At 43.5% G+C, this 24,042-nt stretch overlaps 2 protein-coding genes across 2 annotated transcripts in view; both read right to left on the bottom strand.

The window, feature by feature from the left end:
* Positions 1–632: 632 nt before the first annotated feature.
* Positions 633–4,047, bottom strand: LOC116912434 (lysophosphatidylcholine acyltransferase 2B). Its single transcript, XM_032916502.1, has 2 exons — positions 3,664–4,047; positions 633–2,395 (listed from the first exon to the last, which is right to left on the bottom strand). The coding sequence occupies exon 2, from the start codon at positions 2,285–2,287 to the stop codon at positions 734–736; it is 1,554 nt and encodes a 517-aa protein (XP_032772393.1). The 5' UTR covers positions 2,288–2,395; positions 3,664–4,047; the 3' UTR covers positions 633–733.
* Positions 4,048–5,465: 1,418 nt separating this feature from the next.
* Ephx4 (epoxide hydrolase 4) overlaps positions 5,466–24,042 on the bottom strand; it is a 29,716-nt gene continuing 11,139 nt past the window's right edge. Inside the window, exons 3-7 of the mRNA XM_032916551.1 lie at positions 23,475–23,632; positions 22,481–22,609; positions 15,507–15,610; positions 8,505–8,653; positions 5,466–5,842 (exon numbers count right to left, since the gene is read on the bottom strand). Of these exons, the coding sequence (XP_032772442.1) occupies positions 5,614–5,842; positions 8,505–8,653; positions 15,507–15,610; positions 22,481–22,609; positions 23,475–23,632 (769 nt within the window). The 3' untranslated portion in view covers positions 5,466–5,613. The remainder of the gene's footprint in view (positions 5,843–8,504; positions 8,654–15,506; positions 15,611–22,480; positions 22,610–23,474; positions 23,633–24,042) is intronic.

Here is a 24,042-nt window from a genome sequence, read left to right as displayed (position 1 = left end):
GGAATGCTGCCAGGAATCCTAGGGAGTCCCAGTAGAGAGCCGTTAAATGATACCTGGGAAATCAGGGTCCCCTCATTGGAGTATAGTTTATTAATTGATAAATTAAAGCCACAAACCTTTTTAAGTCTGAGTCTGTTTGCTGGGTTGAAGGCCATGTTTGTGCTTCTTATTCTCTGGGTGGATGGGGCCACAGGTATATGCCATTGTGCCCAATGAACATTACCTTAAGGAAGGGAAAGGTATCATAATTCCTCAAGCATATTTTAAATATAGTATCTCTGTTGGTCAGTGTCTGTCCACATGACACGAACTAGGTAGGGCCATTTGAGAAGAGAGGACCACAACTGAAGAATTATCTCCATCAGACCAGCCTGTGGACCAGTCTGTGGTACCTTTTCTTGAATATTCATTGCCCACTGTGAATGGTGCCTTCCCTGGGCAAGGGGTCCTGGGTTGTATAAGAAAATATGCTGAGTTAGCCATGGGGAGCAAGCCAGCAAGCGGCACCCCTCCATGGTTCCTATCTCTGCTTCTGCTTGAGTGCTCCACCTGGCTTTCCTCAAGCCCCTTTCCTCCCCAAGCTGCTTTTTCCAAGACGGTATCCATACTACTTAGAGTAAAAACCACTGAGCTTTTCCTCAAAGAATAATCTTTATTTAGTTCGTCATTTCCACCTAAAAGTTCTTTCCCTGTTTCCAAGGACTCCTCGAACACCTCGATATTAGGGAAACATTTATACCTCTCCTGGTAATGAGTATATATAGGCCGCCTGGAGGTCTATGTATGAGTGAAATAGCTTGGCGTATGCTGGGTGCTTCAGGGCAAACCTCCTAAAAGTCCTGTAGGAAACCTGAGCTGAATCCTTGCCAGCCATCTGCTGGAAGAGTGTGGAGACATCTAGGTCTGGCACTCCGAAAGCTGCCCGGAGCATGGTTGTCAGCTCCTGTTCTGTTATATAACCATCCTCGTCGAGATCAAAAAGCTTAAATGACATTTGCAGAATCTTCTCTGTGTTGGCTGGGTTGCACAGGACGGTTAGACCTATCACATACTCTCGGAAGTCTATAGTGCCGTCCTGATTCCTATCAAAGAGGGAGAAAAGCTGTTGCAGGGGCTCTGAAATGGGGAGTTTTAAGTAGCTTGAGAACTCTTCGATCCCAATCTTGCCTCCTTTGGAGGAGACTGCAACCGAAGCGTACTTGTCCAAGTGATTGTGGATGTTGTCCCAATCTAATTTCAATTTCTGACTGATCTTTGTGAATTCCACCAGGCCAGCTTCCATGGGTAGCCGAAGGGCACCAGCAGAGATCATCAGTTTGCAATCTTCGAAACTGTGATCCGTTACCGGCAGCTTCAAAGTATTTGCCATGTTGATTCGGACTGTGTTGGCAAAAAGGATGGGGTCTTTCTTTTCGTCTTCATTTGGGATGTAAACAGGCATGAACTCAACCTCCATTCTAGTGAAGGGCTGACTCAGGGTGAGCATACATACCTGGAAGCCCGAGAACCCATGCCAAGTCCAGGTCACGGTGTCCAGGGTGTTGGGGTACCTAAGCAGTACGGGTTGCACAGGGACACCTGGGGAGAAGGCTCCTAGTTTAAAAGTGACAAGACAGGAGCGGTTGGTGCACAATCCTTCTGGAAAAATCAGAATCTGTGGCCACTTCATTTTAGATTTCACTCGCGAGAGGATCTCATTCCGGGTAGTCTTTCTAGAATTCGGGTCTTCTCGTCGCACAAGCACAGGCTGAGATAAAAGGATGCATTGCCCAACCAATGGGATGCTCAAGTGCTGGGTATCAGAGACCACTGAAGGGAGCCCCGCCACAATAACGGCGATGGCATCAAAGAAGGTGGAGTGTGGTGCGACGACGAAGATGGGGGCCTCCTCTCTGGTGGCCTTTTCCCCTTTGACCTTAATTAGGAACCCGGCACAAAAGAACACCAAACGGAGCAAGAATAGGAAGACCGGCTTTATCAAATGTTTCCTCCAACTCTTCACGGGTTCGGTAGGTTGAATAGGCAAGTTAATGGTGGAGAGTACGGCCACTGGCCAGAGGAGGAGGAAGAGGAAGACAATGCAGGACACCCGCACGGGTACCAGCACAGTCCCCAGGACGATGCTGCAGGCCAACTGCCAAGCACTCAGCTGCTTGTGGTGACTGAAGGGGTTGGTCACTGCGGGCGGATATAAAGACTTATTCACCTCCTGTGCAGTCCTGCTGTCCCACACCTCCACCTCGGTCATGGTGTCTGCGGTATCTCTGCGCTGGGTTTGATGAGCCATGAAGTCTGTTTCTCAGCGTCTGTCTCTTCCTTTCTCCGCAGCTATTTCATTTGCATGTAATTAGCACACTTACAGCGAATTGTTGGTTAATAGGAAATGATGCACTACCTTTAAAATTGGGGGGGGGGGAATCCACAGGAGAATTAGAATCTCATCGAGACCAATCCTGGTGTGCTGTTGTTTTTGGTCATATATGGTTAGCAAATTTTCACATAGCAATTTATGGTATTATATTACTCATGTGTACTTACTAAGGAGATGCGAATTTGAATGGTTTAATATCAATTGCAACTTTCAAACTTAAGTGACAATGCCAGTAAGGTTTGCTGTGGACTGCTGTGAGAGCTAACGAGTGAGGTTTGTCCACTGTCATACGGATTGCTGATTTCATTCTCTTTATGCCAAGAAGTGTAAGGAAGGACACCTTAAGAGTCTGTTTTATGAGCACTTTTTTTGTACGTAGAAATTTATGGAGGAATAGATTTTGAGAGAGGAAGAGGTGGGGAAGAGAGGGTTATAGGCTCTTGTTGTGGAGTGCCCTGAAGTTATCTGTATTTTGATGCTAATTCCACTGCCCGCAGGACAGCTGCCTAGTTACAGGAATCAGGTGACTTCATCAGAACCTTCTCCCCATTGAATTTGTAAAGTACAGGTGAGGGGCAGGTACAGGAGAGAAGGAGGCCTGTCATTGGAGGAGAAGGAAGGATGGGCGGGAGAGAAGTTTGAAGGAAGAGAAGGAGACTGGAACAGAGAGGAGAGACAGGAGAGGAGAGGGTGAGAAGCCGTGGCAGGTGATGTTAAGATTCTGCTCTGTGTATTTACAGGTTGTTATCAATGTTCCTAAGGGATGGATGGTACCAGGCTTTGTATGTTTAAGTGGGCAATTATATCTTATCAATTGGATCTAAGATTATTGTGTTGTGTGTTCTTTTATGTGAGGGTTTGAGTGTAGGAAAGTGTGCGGCTGGGATGTGTTTCTGCTAAGATATCTAGCAGATATCTTGGGGCACCGCGGTGCGGACCCAGCAAGGTAAAAGACTATCTTTTTTTTTTTTTTTTTTTTTAATATTTTTACAACAACAGGCTCTGACTGGAGAGGAGAAGAAGTTTGTAGGGAAGGGCGGGAGAGAGCAGCTGAGGAGGAGGAGGAAGAATGAGAAGAGAGCACGTCTTTGTGTGAGACGCCATAATGAAATCCACCCCTCACAAAATCAATCATTTAAAAAGAAAAAATTAGGGCACATTAATTCTAATAGGGCAGAGTTGACTATGGCAGGTGGGGTTTATATCGTTAAGATTAGTCTACATGAACATGTCAACACTCTAAAAAAAAAAAAAAACTTAAAAAAAAACGACTAAAATAAGATCTACTTTACTGTGTCATCATGGTCTCCAGGATGAGTCCCTTCTTAGCTGCTGTCCTTGGGAAGTCGCAGAGCCCAGTTATAGTGTGAACTAGGCTGTCTTCAAGATCTGGAAGCATTCGTAATCTGGATCATGCTGCATCAAGGATTCCTGCCGTGTTTGTGTTTACTAATTGAATCCCTTTCCCCAGAATGAAAGTGACTGTTTTGGTCCCCAAGTTCACATCTATTGACTTGTATCAAGTTAGCCTTCCAGGAAGCACTATGGTTACCAAAGCTTGATAAGCAAGGTGTGGTCTCAGTGGAAGGTCACTTCCAGGTGCCGACATTATGAAAGGGGGAATCGGCAGAAGTTACAGGTTAAAACTTGCTCTCACATCCTTAGTTTGGTACTCTCCTTTTGTTATGGTTTGTAAACAATTGAGCTTGTATTGCATTTAGAGGTTTCTATGGCACAGGAGAATTCTGAGGCCCCTCCACATTCTTCTGTCACTGTGAGGACTGTCTGCGATGAAGAAGACGTCACTAAGGTGCTGTGACTTGCCAGTCAATTGTCTCTTTTGCCAGAGAGGATATCCCAAGACAGTGGGCAGCAGTGACTGGAGCAGCACTGTTACCCTTCTGCGACTTGTTAATTATACAAGGCACGTTTCTACTCCTTCCTTTCCTTAATGGCGTCCTGTAGATGCTTAAGAAACAGTTCTCACGCCATCGCCACCTTTCTTTTTTATACTCCGTGTGTCCGATAGGGCGTCATATTTACTTGACTGTCACACGGTATTGCAGTCGTCAGTCCCTGACCCTCATCCATGGTCTTAGCTACTTGTGGCCCACCAGGGTTTAAAAATATGAATTGAAAAAAAAAATCATGTGTTTTAAGTTGTACGGCAGTCTGAGCAGTGTGATTAAAATCTCCCTCTGTTCAGCTTCAGGCCAGGCAAATCATCTCCGTCCAGGAGAGCAGGGCTGCTATCCATTCGGCCTTCAGATTGACCGTCCTAATGTGCTTCACTTGTTCGAAAGAAAATCCATGCATTGCTCAATGTTATTTAATCTCAGCCACTAATGGCCCCAAAATTTCAAAGAGAAACCATAAGGGCTGCTTTTAATTAAAAAGGTAGATATTTCCCATGAGGAGTGAAAAAAAAAAGTCTTCTGTGAAAACAAAGTTTCATGCTAATTTGATCATCACACCTCTCACTGAAAGAGTCACAGCCACAGTACACGGCAAGAACTTAGTTTAAGATGGGGAAAGCGTCTATCATATAGGGTTTGGGTCATCTGCAGTTCTGGATCTGCTAAGGGTCTTGGGACAGCATTTTTCATAAGAAATTGTCTGTATGCCTATAGCGTGGCAGGCCATTGTTGTAGACAGTGTGCATCAGCTTTAAAAAATTAAATCTTGCCCTGTAAAACTTGGATTCTAGTGTTCAAGGGAATTATAGTATTAACGTCTTACTGCACCGAAGGGGTAAAAAGATGTTCACCTGCTTGGTTGATGTAGCACATGCCAGTTTCAAATAGAGTTTAGGTCGTTCATCATAAATAGAACTTAAGATCCATTTCTAGGAAGACTCATCTAGCCTAGTTATTCAGATTATAATCTATAATTGTTTTAACTGTGAAATTAAAATGTCCGCCATCGAAGATCCGCCTTTTATACTCTGACCCAGCTCATATCACAACTGTCTGTAAGGGTACCATGAAGGAAACAGCCAAATATGAGCCATTTTCCCCAGGTACCTTTTGTACAACTGTGCTTTTTAAGGCAGCTGTTTTTTTGGGGTGAATTCGACGGAAAATAATTACACAGATTTTTTTTTTCAGTACCAGGTGTCACTATATTTATTTACAATCAAGCATATTAAAATGGGCATTTTTTTCCTAATAAAACATAAGTTGATGAACGAGTTTTTAAGAGGTTTGGGAGACTCTGTGAAAGACTCCCCGTAGGAGATAAAGTCAGTCTCTCCTTGTCTCTTCCCTCAGGAATGCCCATATCAGCCCGTTCACTATGTCAGGCTGGTCTTGCTGAAGCCAGTGGCTACCTTCTGACAGAATGGTGAGTCTGAAGTAGTTTTTAACATAAATCTTTGTGACCTCGGCCATCTCCACCTCCATAAACGCATCTTCCTCTCCCCACAGAAGCAGCGTCGGCGTTGTCACCATGTGATGCTTGAGAGGCAGGCAGCTATAAAACCAGAACACATTGGCTTGAGAACCGCAGGGAAGCTGAGTAACCGGTAACACTAATCTCTTCCTAAAGGGCTGAAGATTGGTTCTTGGGAGGGTAGAAGAATCTTACCCTGAGGCAGCATGAATTTGCAGGAAATGTTTAAAAGCCCCCTTGGGAGATGGTAATGGGGAATTATTGTGAAGCACTGCATTGGGTGCTAAGACTGTTCTGACATGAGGAGTGTGTTAGTGAACGTAATGGCAGTACTCAAGAGGCAAAGGCAGACCACTGCTGCAAGTTCAAGGCTAGCCTGGGCTACACTGAGTTTCAGGACAGCATGGGCCAAAGTTTGAGACCCTATCGGAAAACAAATGAATACCCTCTAAAGAAGGAAAATGAAAAAGGAATCTAATAGTTCCAATCTAACAAGACCCAAGTCAGCTCTTCACCGAATACAGCACTTCCCAGTCATTTTCAATAAAGAACCAACTTGGATCTCTAGCACCAAGTGAAAAGTAGAGGGGGTAGCCTGTACTACAGTCTGCCGAACCGGGGCAGGAAGGCCTGGTGTAATCGTCAAGCCCCGGCTTCCTGGTAAGAAATCATCTCAATAAGCAAGGTGAATGGCTGCTGGGTGGTGGCACCCTGGGTAGTCCTCAACACACACTCACACATGCACACACACCTACACACGCACACCCACAAAACCAATCGAATTGAGCTTTTACTGAATTTTGTCCAAGGCCAACCAAGGCTACACAGGAAAAACACTTCTAAAGAGGAAAACAAAAGAACCACAACACAACCCAAACAAAGTCATGAGTTTGCCATTCACGGGCTGTGTATCTCTGGGAGTTCACAGTGCTTCCTCCTGGTGGTGCAAGCATTCCCAGTGAACAATTATAGTAAAAAACGAACAAGCAAAAAAACTTCGGAAAGGGCAGAAAGATAGGATTGCTTTTCCTCCTACAGCCACTTAAAACACACTTTTCTGGGGGTGGGGTGAAGGTGGGGGTCTTCGATCCTTGACTTTCTGGTCATGATTTTAATCTCCATAACCTGGGACTGTGAGTTAAGACAAACCCTTTCCCCTTAAATGGCATGCACCAGAATGTTCTATCGTGCAACCAAAAAGAAACCAAGACACTGACTTACTGATTTTTTTTTTTTTGTTCATTTAGGTAGGATGTTACTGTGGAGCCCAGGCTGGCCTTGAACTTATGATCCTCGTACCTCGGCCTGTCCAATGCTTGGCATTGCCATGCCTGGCTGCTGCCGTTGTCTTGGTTATCTTAGTTCATGTCGGTTTCTTTGTCTTTCCCCAACTCTTTTTGAATTGGTAGTTTTTAATTGTATCCCCCATACTGGTTTAAAGATATTAAAAATATTCCACGCTTATTTCCCTGGCACCACACTCTTCTTGTCCTTCCAGCCCTGAACTTCTGCCTCTTCAGCCCTACCTGTGCTTCACGAAGTCTCGCCCCATCTTCCCACACAGCTCTAGCCCCCACCGTCTCCCTTTCCAGTTCTCTCTCCTTGGCCTTGTGTTTCTCCCAAAGCCTTTCTGTGTGTTTGTAGCCATGGACTCATGGCTGTGGTTATTTACTTAATGTCTGTTTCCTCTGCCAAATGTTGTAAGATCAGGATCCTTGTCTTGTTTTGCTCAACACTGTACCTCGAGTGCCAGCAGCCCAGGACAGGTCATGTTCTTAAGCATGCTTCTTGAGTGAGTTAATATAGGATCATTACAATATAGTAAAAATTAGTCTACTCAAAAGGAAAGACTAAGAGGCTGGAATTATGGATAAAGCAATGGCCACGTGGGAACTTTTTATTCTCTACTGTTCCACGGTTTAAATTTTCTGTGAAAGAAACTTATTAATATTGGATCTGGGGCTAGGGAGATGGCTCAGTGCTGTCTACACAACTATGAGGACCCGAGCTCAAGTCTACAGAACTCATGCAAAGGCAAACAAGGAGTGTAAACATCTATAATCTCAGCCCTATGGAGAGATAGGAGGCAGAAACAGGAGAGCCCCTGGAAGCTTGCTGGTCAGTTAGCCTGGGGTATGTAGCAGAAAAACAAAAGAGACTTTTCTTCAAACAAAGTGCTAGAAGGTGAAGGCTGACACCAAGTTGACACTGTGTAGTATGAGCATATCACCATCACACACACACACACACACACACACACACGCACACACACGCACATGTGTGTGCACACACAGACACAGAGACAGACACATGTACATATACATAGACACACACAGAGACACACACATGCACATACACACAGACACACATGCACACCAAGACACACATGCACACAGATACGCACACACAGAGACATCCACAGAGATATAAATGCACATGCATATGCACACATAGATATACACAAACACAAACACATATGCACATACATGCACAGACACACATGCACACATGCATATGCAAAAACACATATAGAAACATGCATACACACAAATGCATATGCCCACACAGAGACACACATACACACAGGCATATGCATGTGCACACACACATATACAGAATATGATGTGTTTGGGGGAAAAGTGTGTGTGACATTCTAAATAAATGATAAACTTAATTTAAAATAATAAAGTGTTACCTCTTTAGATTGGAGTGTTTTACTTAACCTAAAAGAAACTATACTGACCTGAAAATGTTTCGATAATGGTTAATTGGACCACTTAGTGCTCCAGGCTGAGAGAAAACATAAACATAAGCTTCTAGATCTTCTGTTGTCAGCTGACGTCCTTTTCTTCCGATGCCAGTGCTCTGACTGGTAAACAGGTGTTTCAAAGCCTAATTAAGCAAAAGAGGATAATTTAAAACTGTCAGTTACCTGTTAGTAAACTCTTACCTCAAAGGGAGCTGGAGGCTGACATTGTAGTTCAATTGGTAGAGTACTTGACTAGCCTGCATGGGTGCTAATACTGCTTAAACTGAGCAGGGTAGCACATGCCTGTCATCCCAGCACTTTAGAAGTAGAGTCAAGAGGATCAGAAGCCAAGATCGTCTTTTCTACATACCAGTTCAGTCAGGGCCATGCTGGCTTTCTTGAGCCTTGTCTCAAAAAATGGGGGAAATAGTATGACTGTTGATGTTGGGGGATATAGTAGCTGATGTGGGGAATATAGTAGCTGATGTGGAGAATATAGTAGCTAATTTGGGGGTACGGTAGCTGATAGGCAATGATAACTTATAGATGCAATTCACATTTCTGCTTTCCTAACTTTTTTTTCTTCCTTTTCGATCCTGTTACGTATTTCACCCCACTGAAAGCATCTGATCTTGGTGCCCATTTGTATTCTACAAGACCCTGTCAGGTAGCTCTCTGGCCAAATCCTTCCTTCATGTTTCAACTACTGTTTGGTGACCAGAAAGATCCGTCTTTCAAAGTCATTCAAACCATAGTAGTAATCGCTTTACTTCACAGCCCAGTTCATACCCCAGTTCCCAGCAGTTTCCTAAGTGAAGTGGGAGTTTGAGGAGATGGCCGTTAGTGTCCTTACCACCGCTGCTGGTGTTTTCCAGTCAGTTTTGTCCCTTGGCTTTTTTTTTTCCTCCATCTTTATTAAGTTGGGTATTTCTTATTTACATTTCAATTGTTATTACTTTTCCCGGTTTCCAGGCAAACATCCCCCTAACCCCTCCACCTCCCCTTCTATATGGGTGTTCCCCTCCTCATCCTCCTCCCATTACCGCCTTCCCCCCAACAATCCCATTCACTAGGGGTTCAGTCTTGGCAGGACCAAGGGCTTCCCCTTCCACTGGTGCCCTTACTAGGCAATTGGAGCCCAGGAATCCCAACTACAAGTTTTAAAATGGCCTCAGGGCTCTGCCCTTGTTTTGTGGAGCCTGCTGTATGCCATTATTTCCCAAGGCGCAGACAACCTGTTCAGAGCCATTGTTGTATTTGTTTAAAATGTGAGTCCTAGAGGCTCCTGAGATAGTCCAGTGGTAAAGACACTTGCCGCCAAACCCAAGGACCTGGGTTCAAGTCCCAGGGCGCATGCAGTATAAGAAGAGAACTGCCCAATGGAAATTCTTCTTTCACTTTCACACCACCACACACACAAGTAATAAAAATGGAATGGCTTTTCACACGTCAGTCCTCCACAAAAATACACGTGCAAAAATGGTGAAATGGCATAAACATGAGGTGATCATATTGTTTGTAATTGAAAATGACCAGAAGAAACTCAGTGCCCACCAGTTGAGTGCTTGCTGAGTAAATTCTAGTTCAATCACACTCTGGTGTACGAAGTGCTCTTAATACCACATGTAAAGATAGAGACTATTTCTATATGTTTAACCTGAAGTGATCGTTAGGCTACACTACTGAGTAATAGAAAAAGAACAAAATAGACAGAGCACTAGGGTAGATACTAGTGTGTACTGTCCACTGTCCATACGGGTAAATAAAGAATCACTTTATAATAATAAACTCAAAAATAAAAGTCTCATCTGCTAAATTAAGGTAACCATTATAACAAGCACTTGCTCAGTCTCAAACTATATATTTCGGTGAACTTCTACACAGTTAGAATGGACATTCTAAAGCCCTGGAGCTTCTATTAAGGTTTTAGATGCCCAGTATCAGTTGAATTTTTATGTACTTTTCCAATTCCAACACATAGACATGGGGGGGAGAAGGAAAGGGAGAAAGAGGGGGAGGGGAAGGGGAGGGGAAAGGGGAGGAGGAGGGGAAGAGGAAGAGGGAGGGGAAGGGAAGGGAAAGAGGAGGGGGAGGGGAAGGGGAGGGAAAAGGGGAAGGGGAGTGGGGAGGAGGAGAGGTAACCCAGATCTTGAAAAACAAATGTCTCATGTTCTCTTATTGGCGGCTCCTAGCTCCAGATCAGATGTGAGTGTATATCCTGTAGTAGCTATAGAAACAAGGAAAGGAAAACAGGGGCCATTGCCAAGATGGGGGATTGCTGAGCAACAGAGAAGGGATTGGCAGGGTACATGCGCTCTGATTGGGAAATGAGAAAGAAGCTGTTCTTTAGGGGAAGAAGGGAGGTCATCGATACAGAAGAAGGGGGTGGATAAAATAGCAACAAGGATGTTTGGAGAAGATGCCAAAAATACTGTTAACTATTTATCTAAAAACCCCACGATACATATAATCCTATGTGTAAAAACACATATACCTGATTTGAATTGACAGCGCTCCCTCTAAGAGCCAAAGACCACCTCACAAAAAACCCAGCGCCAGACACGAGAAGCCCACTTTCGAGTTGCTCCCCAAGGTTCTCTAAGTGACCCCCAAATCACTCAGGCTATTGCTCTTGGTTGCCCCAAAGGGTGAAAGGCAAATCTTTAGTGCAGAAGACACCAGGCACTTCAGAAACAGGATTCAGAGATCCCTAGGCTGGAACCTGGCCTGAGTACCCTTTCCTGAGGACCAGAAGGCACCATGCAAGCTTCCAAAGGAGGGAAGCCACCAACAGTTCCACCCAACGATGATACCTATGAACCACATCAAGGGTCATGGTGACAAGCTAACACTAAGTAAGGGTGCAATAATGTCACTCCACCCTGATGGTAACCAACTGCTCTCTAAGTGGACCTAAGACCTGTTCAACAAGAGGGATACCATGACTAGTACTGGAAACGTAGCTAATTCAGTGTTAGCGAAGTCATGGCTGTTAGAGGAGAATCTACAACTTCTACTTTACTAAACCAGCATAACCCCTAATGACAGTCTATAAATATTTGTGCTTACGCTCGCAGATAAGTCTTCATGCCTCATCAAGGAAGCTTCTCTTTGCAACCGACAGAAATCACTACAGAAAACCACAACCAATCAAAATGCAGAATTATGAAGCCCAGTGCCAGTGGACACATCTACAAAATATTTCCACATCCAAGGCTCAGTGAACATTTTGGAAGAGGGGCAGAAAGATTTTTAAGGGCCAGAGGATCAGTGAGTTTATTGTGAGATGTGTCTCCTAGTAATGTCGGAAGCTGCACCCATAAGTCTCACCAACATGACTGCCATAACATGAGCTGAACCAGGCTGATACCGATGGGCACACCACAGCAGACGGAGAAAAACCCACAGGGCCTCAACTCTACAAAAGAACTCTAGGCAACAGAGGAAAGGTAGGAACAGGGAGGTGGCTGTCCCCAAGGAAAAGCACATGAATTGGTTGTCCAGTGCCAATAGTCAGCCCTGAAAACATACATACAAAAATATTACATGTACTGAATAAGTTATGTATAGGAATATATATGTATATACATGCATGGTAGTGGAATAGGTTATGAATAGGAATATATATATATATATATATATATATATATATATATATATACACACATGGTAGTGAAAAAGGAGGACAAGGATTTCAAGGAGAGTAGGGAGAGTTATACAGGAAGATTTTTCTGTGAGGAGAGGGAAGGGAGAAATAATATTATCATTTCAAAAAAAAAAAAAAACCCATGGCTTGGTTGAAACTAGAGAAACAATTAACTTTCTATCCCGTTTATGAGAGCTGTGTCCTTTCCCTGTATTTCACTTTTCCTCACCATCTTGCCCTTTCTTGATCTCCTCTCGAAATGCTATATCACATGCAGGTTTACAACTGTTTACACAGATACATGTATACATTACAGGCTATTTTATGTTTTACAAAAAAATAGAGATAAACGCCATTAAGTAAAATGGTCTCCTATGAGAGGGGGGAACAGGGTGGACAGACGACAGACCAGACAGGTTGCTCTCTGAATATGCTTTGTTTAAGCTCAGGTATGGAATGTTTCTAATGCTTTATGTGATATCAAAGAGTTTAATCCTATCAAGTTTGTTTTGGGAATACAAGTTAAGATTTCATGATTCATTTATTCTTTCTAAAAACTATACACAGATTTTGTGTGATGGAAACATCTAGAAACCCCATAACCATGATCACCTTGACATCTGCACTGTGGTCTCTAAATTCCATTTCTCACTAAAATAAATGATAGATCCTTGAATAAATGAGTTCTTCCAGAGTGGGACAGGAAGTAACAAATTCCCAAGTAAAACATTAAATATTATCACTTTAAGGGGTTACACAACAGCAAAACAGAAGCCAAGCTGCAGGGGCTCCCACTTGGCTGGTATGGAATAATGTGGGCCTCAAAAATAATAATGACTAGTATTTATTGTCATATCAAATATATACACATTACATAAAGCATTTATACTGTCATTTTGTACTTAAAAACCACCAAACAGAAGATATGCAAAACAAAATCCCAGTTGATCAAAAGCAGAAAGAATGATGGAGTTAGAAAACAATTACCATTTTGCTGACTGTATTGAAATAATAAACCTTGTAGCAACATAAACCTGGCACAGTGCCAGGAAGCCATAGCTGGGTTAACAGCTCAGGAGCCTAAAGTAACTAAAACAGAGACAGCCAGACACAACCAGTTTCACTGAGAGGACACGTGAGGAAATGCATAGTATCCCCTTTTGAAAAATCCTTGTCAAGTTAAAACCCAATTAAGCCTTAGACCAGCATCTGTAACACAGGGAAAGCCGGTACCACATTGAAGCAGCCAGGGAGGGAGTGTGTCCTCCCTCGGGAGAGGCAACCTAATTACTTCAACTCTATTTGCTTGTTTGTTTAAGACAGCATCTGGCTGGTCTGGCCTCACTGCGTAGGCCAGGCTAGACTCAAGTTTGTGGCAATCTTTCTGCCTCTGCCTCCTGAGAGCTGGGATTACAGGTGTCTGCCACTGTGCTCTTTTAAAAGAAAAGCAAAGAAACAAGGGATTTGAATCAATTTTTTTTTTCCGGAGCTGGGGACCGAACCCAAGGCCTTGCGTTTGCCAGGCAAGCGCTCTACCACTGAGCTAAATCCCCAACCCCTTTGAATCAATTTTTTAAAGTCCTAATAATCCGGTGCGTTGGTATGACTCCCTAGTCCTAGCTAGTCAGGAGGATGAGGCAGAAGGGTTTCTTGACTCTGGAAATTTAAAACAGCCTGGAAAATTAAACTTAAATTTAAAAAATTAAGTTTAGGGGTTGGGGATTTAGCTCAGTGGTAGAGCGCTTGCCTAGCAAGCGCAAGGCCCTGGGTTCGGTCCCCAGCTCCGAAAAAAAGAAAAAAGAAAAAAAAATTAAGTTTAAATTAAGGGCTTTTTCTCCTGCCCTGCTGATGGGCCTGATCAACATGTTTACACAATAAACTTCCAAGACAGCCACCTGCTTCTTACCTTCCTGACCTGATTCAAAAGCCTAGCAGCTTAAAACAACAGATATGGGCCAATCAGACATTCTGTCTTTCTTCAAACTGATCTACTTTAAATTAGGTACGGGAGACCTTTCAGAGACATAAATAACCCCAGCATTCCAGAAGAGATGGGGCTTTGGGTTTCCCAAACTGTCTTTTTCTCTGAATTCCTGCTGCATATCTGTGTTTCCTCATTCCCATTAAATACCTTCAACTGCTAATTTTGTTTGCTCTTGATTGCTGTGTTTAAGATGTCTCTGTTGATGCCTGGTTTGTTAAAAGTTTTTTTTTTTTCTGCTTTTTAATTCTTTAGCTGAAGAAGAAAATTGCTAGATTCAAATTCTAGACAGTAACAATAAGGTACAAAGCTAAACAGCCAGGCTTTCAAGCACACACACACACACACACACACACACACACACACACACACACACACACACACTTATACTTACAGGTAAGTAAGACCGGCAGAATGTATTTTAAACCTACTGTGTGGTTTGAATGAGAATGGCATCTACAGGCACATATGTTTGAATGCTTGGTCCCAGTTGGTGGAACTGTTTGGGAAGGATTAGGAGGTGTGGCCTTATTGGAGTAGGTGCCACTGTGTGGTGGACTTTAGAGTTTCAAAAGCCCACCCCAGCCCCCACCCCACTGCCTGTAACTTATGGATTAGATATGAGCTCTCAGCTATTGCTCCAGTGCCATGCCTGCCTGCCTGCCTGCCTGCTGCCATACTCCCCACTGTGATGATAATGGACTGAGCCTCTGAAACTGTAAGAGTCCCAATTCAATGCTGCCTTTTATACATTTTTTTTTTAAAAACAAAATCTCGACTGTTCAACGTTGCTAATAAAGACTTGGGAGTCATATGCTGGGGTAAAAGCTACCTCAGAGAGGCAGAGAGAGCACCCAGCTGACCTTTCTCTACAGCTGACATCCCTAAAAGTATAAACCACCTTCCTCACAATGGACAAACCCTTCAAACCGAATGTCCCTCCCTTCTACTTCCTGTGTGTCTCTCTATCCATCCTCCTGACTTCCTCTTATTCTCTATGGCTTTTTTCCCCTATGATCACTCCCTGTCAACTTGGTGCTTGCTCCACCTCTGACCTATGGTTGACTTTAATTCTGCTTACAATAAACAGGAAGGTCTTGGATTAAAGGCGTGTGCTAGGGCTGAGCCATAGCACAAGTAAAAACAGGTTTTTCCGGTTAATAACACAATTTCATGGTTCACAGTATAATCAAATATCCTTCAGCAATAAGTCGCCTTGGTCATGGTGTCTCCTCACAACAATAGAACAGTAACTGAACCTAATTAAGTCTTACTATTTTATTTCATTTTTTCATTCTTGAAGATGGCCTTTCATTAAAATATCTGTCATAAACGATAATGATAATAATAAAGCGTTTGTTTGGCTTACCTTGAAATCATTGATTGAGAACATAAATTCTGGGAACCGTGGAATTTGGAAGAAGTAATAAAAGCTGGATCTGAACAGCTGGGCAGGGTGCCGCAGTATATACTCTGAAATTAAATGTTAGACATCATCCAAGAGCTGTAAATTAGTTACTATTGAGAGAGCTTCGTCTACCCATTTCCCCTTTAGACAATCCCATTAAAGAATCCACAAGCAAGGCTTCCGTATGCCCTTTTTCTTTCCTTTTGATCGGTTATTTCCAGTGTCTAGAAAATGCATAGCGTTTCAAGTGAAAAGCAAGTTCTCCTCTGCGAAGATCTCACTCCCTGGGGAGCAGGAAGCCTGGATCACCTCAATATCCCAGACCTGACGATCGCCTTAGGGATTTATGGTGATGTAGTATCCTGTTGATTAAAAGGGTTTGCTTATAGACAGATTCAAATTCAAGGCCTGATCATGGACCCTCAGACGGAGCTGGATGTTTCCTATGTATTTATTCATGTATCTAGAAAACTATTCATTCGTTGACAGTCTTTGAATCCACTGTGAGACAGGGAGGGTTAGCAATGGACAAACGAGAAGCTCTCAAGAGATTATCTTTCACCTTGTCTCAGAGGTCACTCCAATGTCAACGATACAGCTTAGTGGCATGAGGGCCCCTGAACAGTAGGACTTTGGCTGGGTAAACAGAAGCCTTAAGGCTGCTGTTTGCTTATGAGAAACCTCCCTTGTTCCCTTCCCAAAGGTGAAGTACCATGAGCAAGGACATCTCGTTCCTGGTCAATCCAAACAGCCAGTATCATCTCAAAGACCCCACCACCACCCTGCTGACTGTCATATACAGCCAGCTCCCTTTTCCGTCAATTTTCTTCTCTTGCCCACTCCCATCCCCCACCCCAGAGATAGCCGTGGCAGTCTCCCAATAGGTTATTGATCCCCAATAAAACCTTTCTTTCTACCCATGGAGTGGCCCGGCTTGGTGGTTTCATTGCACACTTGTGTGTAAGTGGTAGGTACTTAGTCTAATGCACGAGGCTCTGGGTTCAATCTCCAGCAGCACATATCATATGGAACACAGAACAAGGCAGTCTTACTGAGAGTGACAGTGGGGACGGAGATGGCCAGAGAAGCCTTCTGGATGTGGCACCTGACAGGGGAGGGCTTAGTTTTGAATGGTGAGAGGGAGCCCGATATGCAAAAACCAAGCAAGGGCATCCAGGAACTGCCGAAGAAGTGTTGGGGTTGAGATAGACAAGCAGCAGGGAGAAAGCCAGTGTTCAGGGCACCATGAGGTGAGGCAGGAGGAGGAGCCTGCCTGTGTAGGCGTGGTACGGTAAGTATTTTAATTACTTGGCAAGACACTGCAGACAAAGCAGGAGAACTCTGATCACACACATGGCCCGACTGGTACTGTGCTCTCTTCTGCTTGCTGTGGACACTTGGGTTTTACTTTTCATTGGAGGTTTTCCATTTGTCTGGAGGTTTTAGGAATACCGACCATTGCTACGCTAGACGTTTTGTGAATTCATCGTTGAAGCTTTTTTCACTGTTGAATTAAGAGAAATCAATTCAACCAAAGGAAAACGAATCCAGGCAAAACATCTGAAAATGCTTGGTAGGGTTATAAGAAACATCAAATAGGAGTCTTCCCCATTAAGTACTAAAATATTGTGTTTAGATCAAGTAACCTGCATTTCTGTCCACACCTACAGCCTACACAAATGTTTTACTTGCTCACCCCCAAGTTAAACTTTTATTTTCGCAAAGGTCTACTGGATATTCCAGGAATTTGATGGCCCCGATAGGGATCCTGTTTTCCTTGGAGCAGTGATCTCTATCCCCTTCCTTCATATCCTGTGTGTCAATTCTTTTCAAATTAGCCAATTAAGACTCTGAGATCAGATTCCAGCCGATGGGGAAAAGATACAGGCGACACCTGAGTTAGAATAAGAACCTAGTGGACAGGCTTCCTGCCTTGGTTTGTTTGCTCTTTCAAGCACACCCTCTTGACCAAGAGTAAAATTTGCATGACCAGGTGCTTTAGTTGGATGGGACGTCCCTTTCTTCCCAATCCCAAACTGATCTCTAACAGGGTTAAAGCTGTCACGGATAACATGTGCTATAATTATTCCAAGTACCTTCCTTAGAAGCCAAGAATTACAGTTTATCATACATCACCACCAACAAATAGCATCCACTTCTGGGTCCTGATGACTCACCAGGCATGCCGTTGGACTTCTGTTACTTAGTTTAACTGAGAAAGGTGTAACATTTCTTAGGGCATTTCAGTACCAAACACCCTTCCTGCCCTGCCTCAACAGAGATCAGTTGGTGGAAGAATATCTAAAATTCAACCCCATACTGAAAATACGCAGTATCTGTGTAGTCACTGGGACCCAGTTTTCCTCAATGATTTAATTTTGAGGAGAAATGGAAAAGTAGGGTTCTGAACCTCAAAAACGTTATTTACTATGTGTGTGCCTTTGTGTGCACGTGCCTTAATGTGCTTATGGGGATCAGAGAACAACCAGTGGGAGCCAGTTCTCGTCTTCCACAGTGTGGGTTACAGGGATGGGATTCCGCTCATTAAGGTTGGTAGCGAGAGCCTTTACCAGCTGAGTCACCTCCTCAGCTCCAAGTTCTGAACCTTTTGGTTTCCTAAATGGTTGATGTGCATCTTAGTAGTACCTGAACTTCAGAAAACCCAACAGGAGTAACTGAACTGGACAAAACTATAATTTTGCCAAAGCCAAACATAAACATTGTTGATAGGGTGTTAATCACTACTAAACACTTGAGAGTTCCCTTCAAAACTTCAAAGGAAACTTCCTGAGCGTCCTTGTGGGGTCCCAAGATCCTTTGTGGTATCCAAGCGATGGTTGGTCTGTTTTATAACAAAACTAAGGCATTATTTGCTTGTTTTAGCCACGTTGAAATCTACACTGATGGTGCAAAAGCAATAATATAGAAACACTTCTGTTTGAAACACGGGTCAACATAGAGACCCTAGCAATACAAACAGCCACTTAGTCTTCACCACTGCACAGTCTTGGTAAATAAATCAGCCAATCGATCCAATTAAAAGCCAGTTTCATTTACTGATGAAATAACAAAACCTTAATTTTATTAATTCCTGCCTTGGAGCATATCGTTTTTATCGACCACATGACCAGAAGTAGAGGACATAATAATCCTGCTACTCGCCTGAATATAAGGGTGATCTCGAGAGAAGCGCTTGTCACCAGGTGGCTCACACCTTCAATCCCAGCACTGGGGAGGCAGAGGCAGGGGGATCTCTGTGAATTTGAGAACGGCTTGGTCTGCAGTGTGAGTCTAGCTAGTTTATTCTACATAATGAGCTCCAGGCCAGCCAAGGCTACACAGTGGGGCCCTGTCTCAAAACAAGAAGTAAAGAAACGCGCAAAAGTGCAGCTGAATCAATGAGAGGACACTTTGTTTTTATGAACATCACTTTTACTGGAAAGATGTATGAACTATCCCTAGCCAGCATGGGTCACTATGTAGCCCTATAACTCTATATAAGCCAGGCTAGCCTCGAGTTCACAGAACTCGTCCTGCTTCCGCCTCCTAAATGCTGATGTCAGGGGTGTCAGCCACAGTCCCAACCAATCATCTGAAAATGATTGCAATGAGCAACTTAAAAGAAAACAACCCTCGATGACTGTCATCGTTGATACAATTCAGACTTTCAACTGAAAATAAGAGTTTTTGAAACATCTTAACCTGCTGCTGGGAGCTAGAGAAAGTTTCAATGTTGAAGACTTTTCTGTTGCACTAGTTAATGTGATTTTAAAAACACATCAGGTGTTGAAGGTCCGCATGACTTTGCAAGGCAACGATGTTTCAATGCATGGTTCAAATAATTTAGTAAGAGCCACTCAAAGTGCTATAGACGAGCCCCAGATCTCTACATCTTTACTACATCCTTGTTAACCTTTATTAAGTGATTACTCTTTTAGCTTGGCAAAGTATTAGGAAAACCCTCGATTATTTGAAAGGTTATTAAAGCACTCTAGCTTGTCTAACCAAATCCACATGGCTAGTGAGGTTATGGATCTTAGAGGGGAAACTACTGCTGCCACTTTCCCAGACGAGCTTAATTCCTGACTGCATTCTTTATACCCACAGATAAGCACAGCACTCTTCTCTTACCTTATCAAAGAAGCTTCCTTCTGCAGCAGGTGGAGACCATTACAAAAGACCTCAACTAGTCAAAGTGCATAGAACAACTGACGCTCACCCCAAGTGATACATCTGCAGTACAGTTCCTGCACCTAAGGCTCGAGAGATATTAGGGAAGGCAGAGTGGTGGGTAGGAAGATTTTTGAGAGCCACAATGAAGATCAGGACATCTGCTGTGACATTGTACCGTCAAGCTATGACAGGGAAGCCACGCCCATGAGATCTCAACAACACAGGTTCCTGTCTAAACAAGATCTGAACAATTCCAACGCCAGTTGCCATCCCAGTAGAGTTAGGAGAAATCTCATGGGGTCCCACCCCTCGATGAAGAGCTGTGACTACTCAGAGAATTAGCCTTCTCTAGGAACCAGTCCTCTGATTGGTTATCTAACACCAAGTAGTCAGCCCTAGAAACACAGGCATGGCAACAGACTAACAGACTCAGTGCTTGTTTTATACGTTTATTCATTCCCATGTATGTGTAACAACCACTGCTAAGGAGTAATTAGTCGTGAACTTTGGAGTGGGTGTGGTCATGGGCTGGGTAGAAGGAGAAGATGGGTGTGTAAATACTCGTGCCTTTTCCTAAGACACATTTGTGTGAGGCCAGATCTCTTCTCATACTTCTGTTCTAGGAACATGTTGCGACAGATTGAAGGCAGAAGCAGAGAGAAGCGCCCAGCTGTCTTCTGCTATGCCAGAATTAAAGAGATCTGTAAAACGTGAAATATTCTTTTCACTAAAACTGATTTACTGTAGTTAGCACTTTTGTTTATTCTACTTAGTTTTCATCAAAATGCAGTGCATGTAATTGGTTTTAAAAATGAATGGATATATAAATATATTTTAAATATCCTAATTTTAATTTCCTAAGTAGTGACTACTTATAGATATAACCTAGATAAACAAGTCTCCTCAGGGTCTTTAATAATTTTAAGAGCATAAAGAATCTCTGAGTTCAGTTGAAGATTACCGTTCTAAAGATCTCTTTTGTGTTCAGTCGCTAAAGGACTCAGAAAAAAGGAGAATTAGTTCCTGCCAGGATTTATGATTTTCAAAGCACTGCCACCAGATTTCCTTCCTTATCCCTCTCCAAGTTAAGTGAAATATTGTTCAAAACGAGTAAAATTATATAAGCAAATAGGGAGCTAAATTTTCTTAGATTTTTTTTTTCCAGGAGGTTTAAAATGAAAGTGTTAAGCTGACAGTGTGGCTCAGTGATAAGTGCCTCACTAGCAATTGTAGAGAACAGGGCTTAGTTCACAACACACACACACACACACACATACACAAACACTCATGCACACACACGTATGCATGCATGCACATACATGCACACACACACACATGCACACACATGCACATACACACATGCACATATACATTCATGCACACACACATGCATGCATACACACACATGAACACACCTGCATGCATGCACACATATGCACAGACACACACATGCACACACATATGCACATATACACACTCGTGCACACACATGCATGCACACATATGCACACACACATGAACACCCACACACACATGCATGAGTGCATACACATGTACATACACACACTCAACACACACATGCACATATAAACACACACTCATGCATGCACACACACACACACATTCTAAGAGCTGGGTTAGGTGGAAAATGCCTGTAAACACACACACACACACACACACACACACACACACATTCTAAGAGCTGGGCTAGGTGGAAAATGCCTGTAATCCCAGCACTTGGTGGGTTCAGGTCAGCCTGGGCTACAATGTAAGACACTGTCTGAAAAACAAACCAACAAATTAAGCTAAGATCATGTATCATGTGCCATCTTTGTTTACTTGGTCACATTTATTATTATTATTATTATTATTATTATTATTATTATTATTATTATTATTATCTATCCATCCTTGAGTCCCAGTCTCAGTGTATATCTCAGGCCGGCCTTGAACTGCCCGCCCTCCTGTCTTACCTCCCAAGTGCTCAGATTACAGATACGACCACCTACCATACCCAGACTTCATTTAACCTTTAAAAGATTATGCTAGGGGTTGGGGATTTAGCTCAGCGGTAGAGCGCTTGCCTAGCGAGCGCAAGGCCCTGGGTTCGGTCCCCAGCTCCGAAAAAAAACCCAAAAACAAACAAACAAACAAACAAAAAAAGATTGTGCTAACCAAATTTTGCTGTTTTGAATCCAAAGTGTCAGTGGCGATGGTGAATTTCAAGGGCCCAACTTAACATTACAAACTCCATTTTGCTTTTGGACTCCATTTTATGATTAACTTGCCCTTAGAATGAACTCAGCTACTGGAGAAATTCCAACGTGTTCAGGAACCATCTCACTCTGGCAACAACCACAATTCCCCTAAACAAACAGCCACTCTACCCCTAGCAACAACTAATCAGTTCTTAGGGGAAAGTACCCAATGTCTCAAAATAGTTTGATTAAGCTAGCAACCATTGTTCATTCTAAGCTGAAATCATTACTAACCAGTGGAAAGGCACCAAGCAAATGCCAATCAAAAGTCCCTTACCCTGCTGCAACCACGATAAAAAGGCCAGGCTTGTACCAGCTCAGTACTTTCAACACCCATGCGTGATTCACTGTGTTGGAGAGGTTGGAGGGTCCGAGCTTGAGCTCAAATAAAGACTCTTTGCTTTTGCATACGAGGTGGATTACCAGTGATTTCTGGTGGTCTGTGGGGACCCTGTGATCTGGGGATCACATTGGCAGAAGTGGCTTAATAAAGTTTAAACTCACCTGTAAACACACTTGGATGTGGGAAGTTAATAACAATCAGCTTCATTATCATTTCAGGGTAGCAGACAGCAATCAACCAGGCAATCATGCCTCCCCAGTCATGCCCAATCAGGACACATTTGTTATACCCTGTGCCGGAGAAAAACACGTTGACGTCATTGTAGAGAATCAGGAGAAGACATTATCTCACATAAAACAGTTACATTTCTGAAACTATTTACCACCATCCTACCAGGTATAAAAATATTTATTGAACAGGGCTCGGATTCATAATCGCAGTACTTGGATGGCAGAAGTCAGAATCCAAGGCCAGCCTGGCTTACATAAAATACTGTCTCAAGAAAAAAAAAAAAAAAAACAAAAAAAACAGCTACTGAGTCCGTTATTTCTTTTTTTTTTTTTTTTCCCGGAGCTGGGGACCGAACCTAGGGCCTTGCGCATGCTAGGCAAGCGCTCTACCACTGAGCTAAATCCCCAACCCCGAGTCCGTTATTTCTTGTTTGTACTTTAGATACTGTCCCAAGCGCTGAGAACAGGTGGCTGTTGAGTGCTTGCCCCTAAATGGGACTTTTATGCTAATCCCTCTCCTCCTCCCAAGGCTCAGGAAATATCAAAGACGAGGAGCTGAAAGAATATGAATGCCGCAGGAGGAGAGCTGCCCGGTGGAATGCTGTCTTCTAGACATGGCACAGCACCTGCACTCATGAACACTGCAGCTGAGGGTACCCGCGCACAGTCCACCCAACGAATGTACTTTGGATGTTGTGGCTCATGCGGCTGTACCCATTCTGAAGAGCTACTAGCAACCAGTGCTGGGGCAGGGCTGGCTGGTGGGGCGGGGCTGGCTGGTGGGGCGTAGCTAGATGCTGGGGCGTGGCTGATATTGGGGCGTGGCTGGCCGCTGGGGAGGGGCTGGCCGCTGGGAGAATCCAATGCTTCAGAGTCCAGAGTCTTCTGGACACACACACACAATTTTTTTAAAAGGCAAACCTACCTAAGGAGTCCAAAACATCCTTTATGTCTGCAATTAGACAGTCCAGCTTGTAACTCTCTTGATGAATAGGTGCATCGGACTCTCCGTAACCCCTCAAATCCAGTGCAACGACTCTGTATTCACTTTTAAATTCTCTCAGTTGGTGACGCCAAGAATACCTGAAGGGAAAAGGAAACATTAAGAACATTGGTGTAGGGAGACAGCTCAGTGGTTGAAACGGCTTCTCAGCTGCAAGCCTGACTACCCAAGCTTGATCTCAAGAATATTATGTGGCAAGAGGAGAAACCCATTCCCACATTTTCTCTCTCCCCTCCACGCACGTCACACACGTGCACACACACAAACATAAGTAAATGTTGACTAATTTCAAGAATAGCATTAGAGAGGCACTGTACTCCTAATTACCTTGGACACTGACAGGAACTAGCTTACCCAGAGACCTGAGGCCATTCTGATTGGTCAACATAGTGACATGCCACCTCAAAACCAACCAACAAACCAGAAAAGCTAAGGCTTCCCAAGTGAAAAACTACCAGAAAATGCTCTTTTAAAAACTAGGTAGGGGCTG

The sequence above is a fragment of the Rattus rattus genome, chromosome 11, assembly GCF_011064425.1.
Source record: "Rattus rattus isolate New Zealand chromosome 11, Rrattus_CSIRO_v1, whole genome shotgun sequence".
Classification (NCBI taxonomy): domain Eukaryota; kingdom Metazoa; phylum Chordata; class Mammalia; order Rodentia; family Muridae; genus Rattus; species Rattus rattus.
Note: the sequence above shows the minus strand (reverse complement) of the source record. Positions and strands in the feature narration are given on the sequence as shown.

Coding starts and splice junctions, on each gene's coding strand:
- LOC116912434 (XM_032916502.1), bottom strand. CDS start 2,287: ATGGCTCATCAAACCCAGCGCAGAGATACCGCAGACACCATGACCGAG.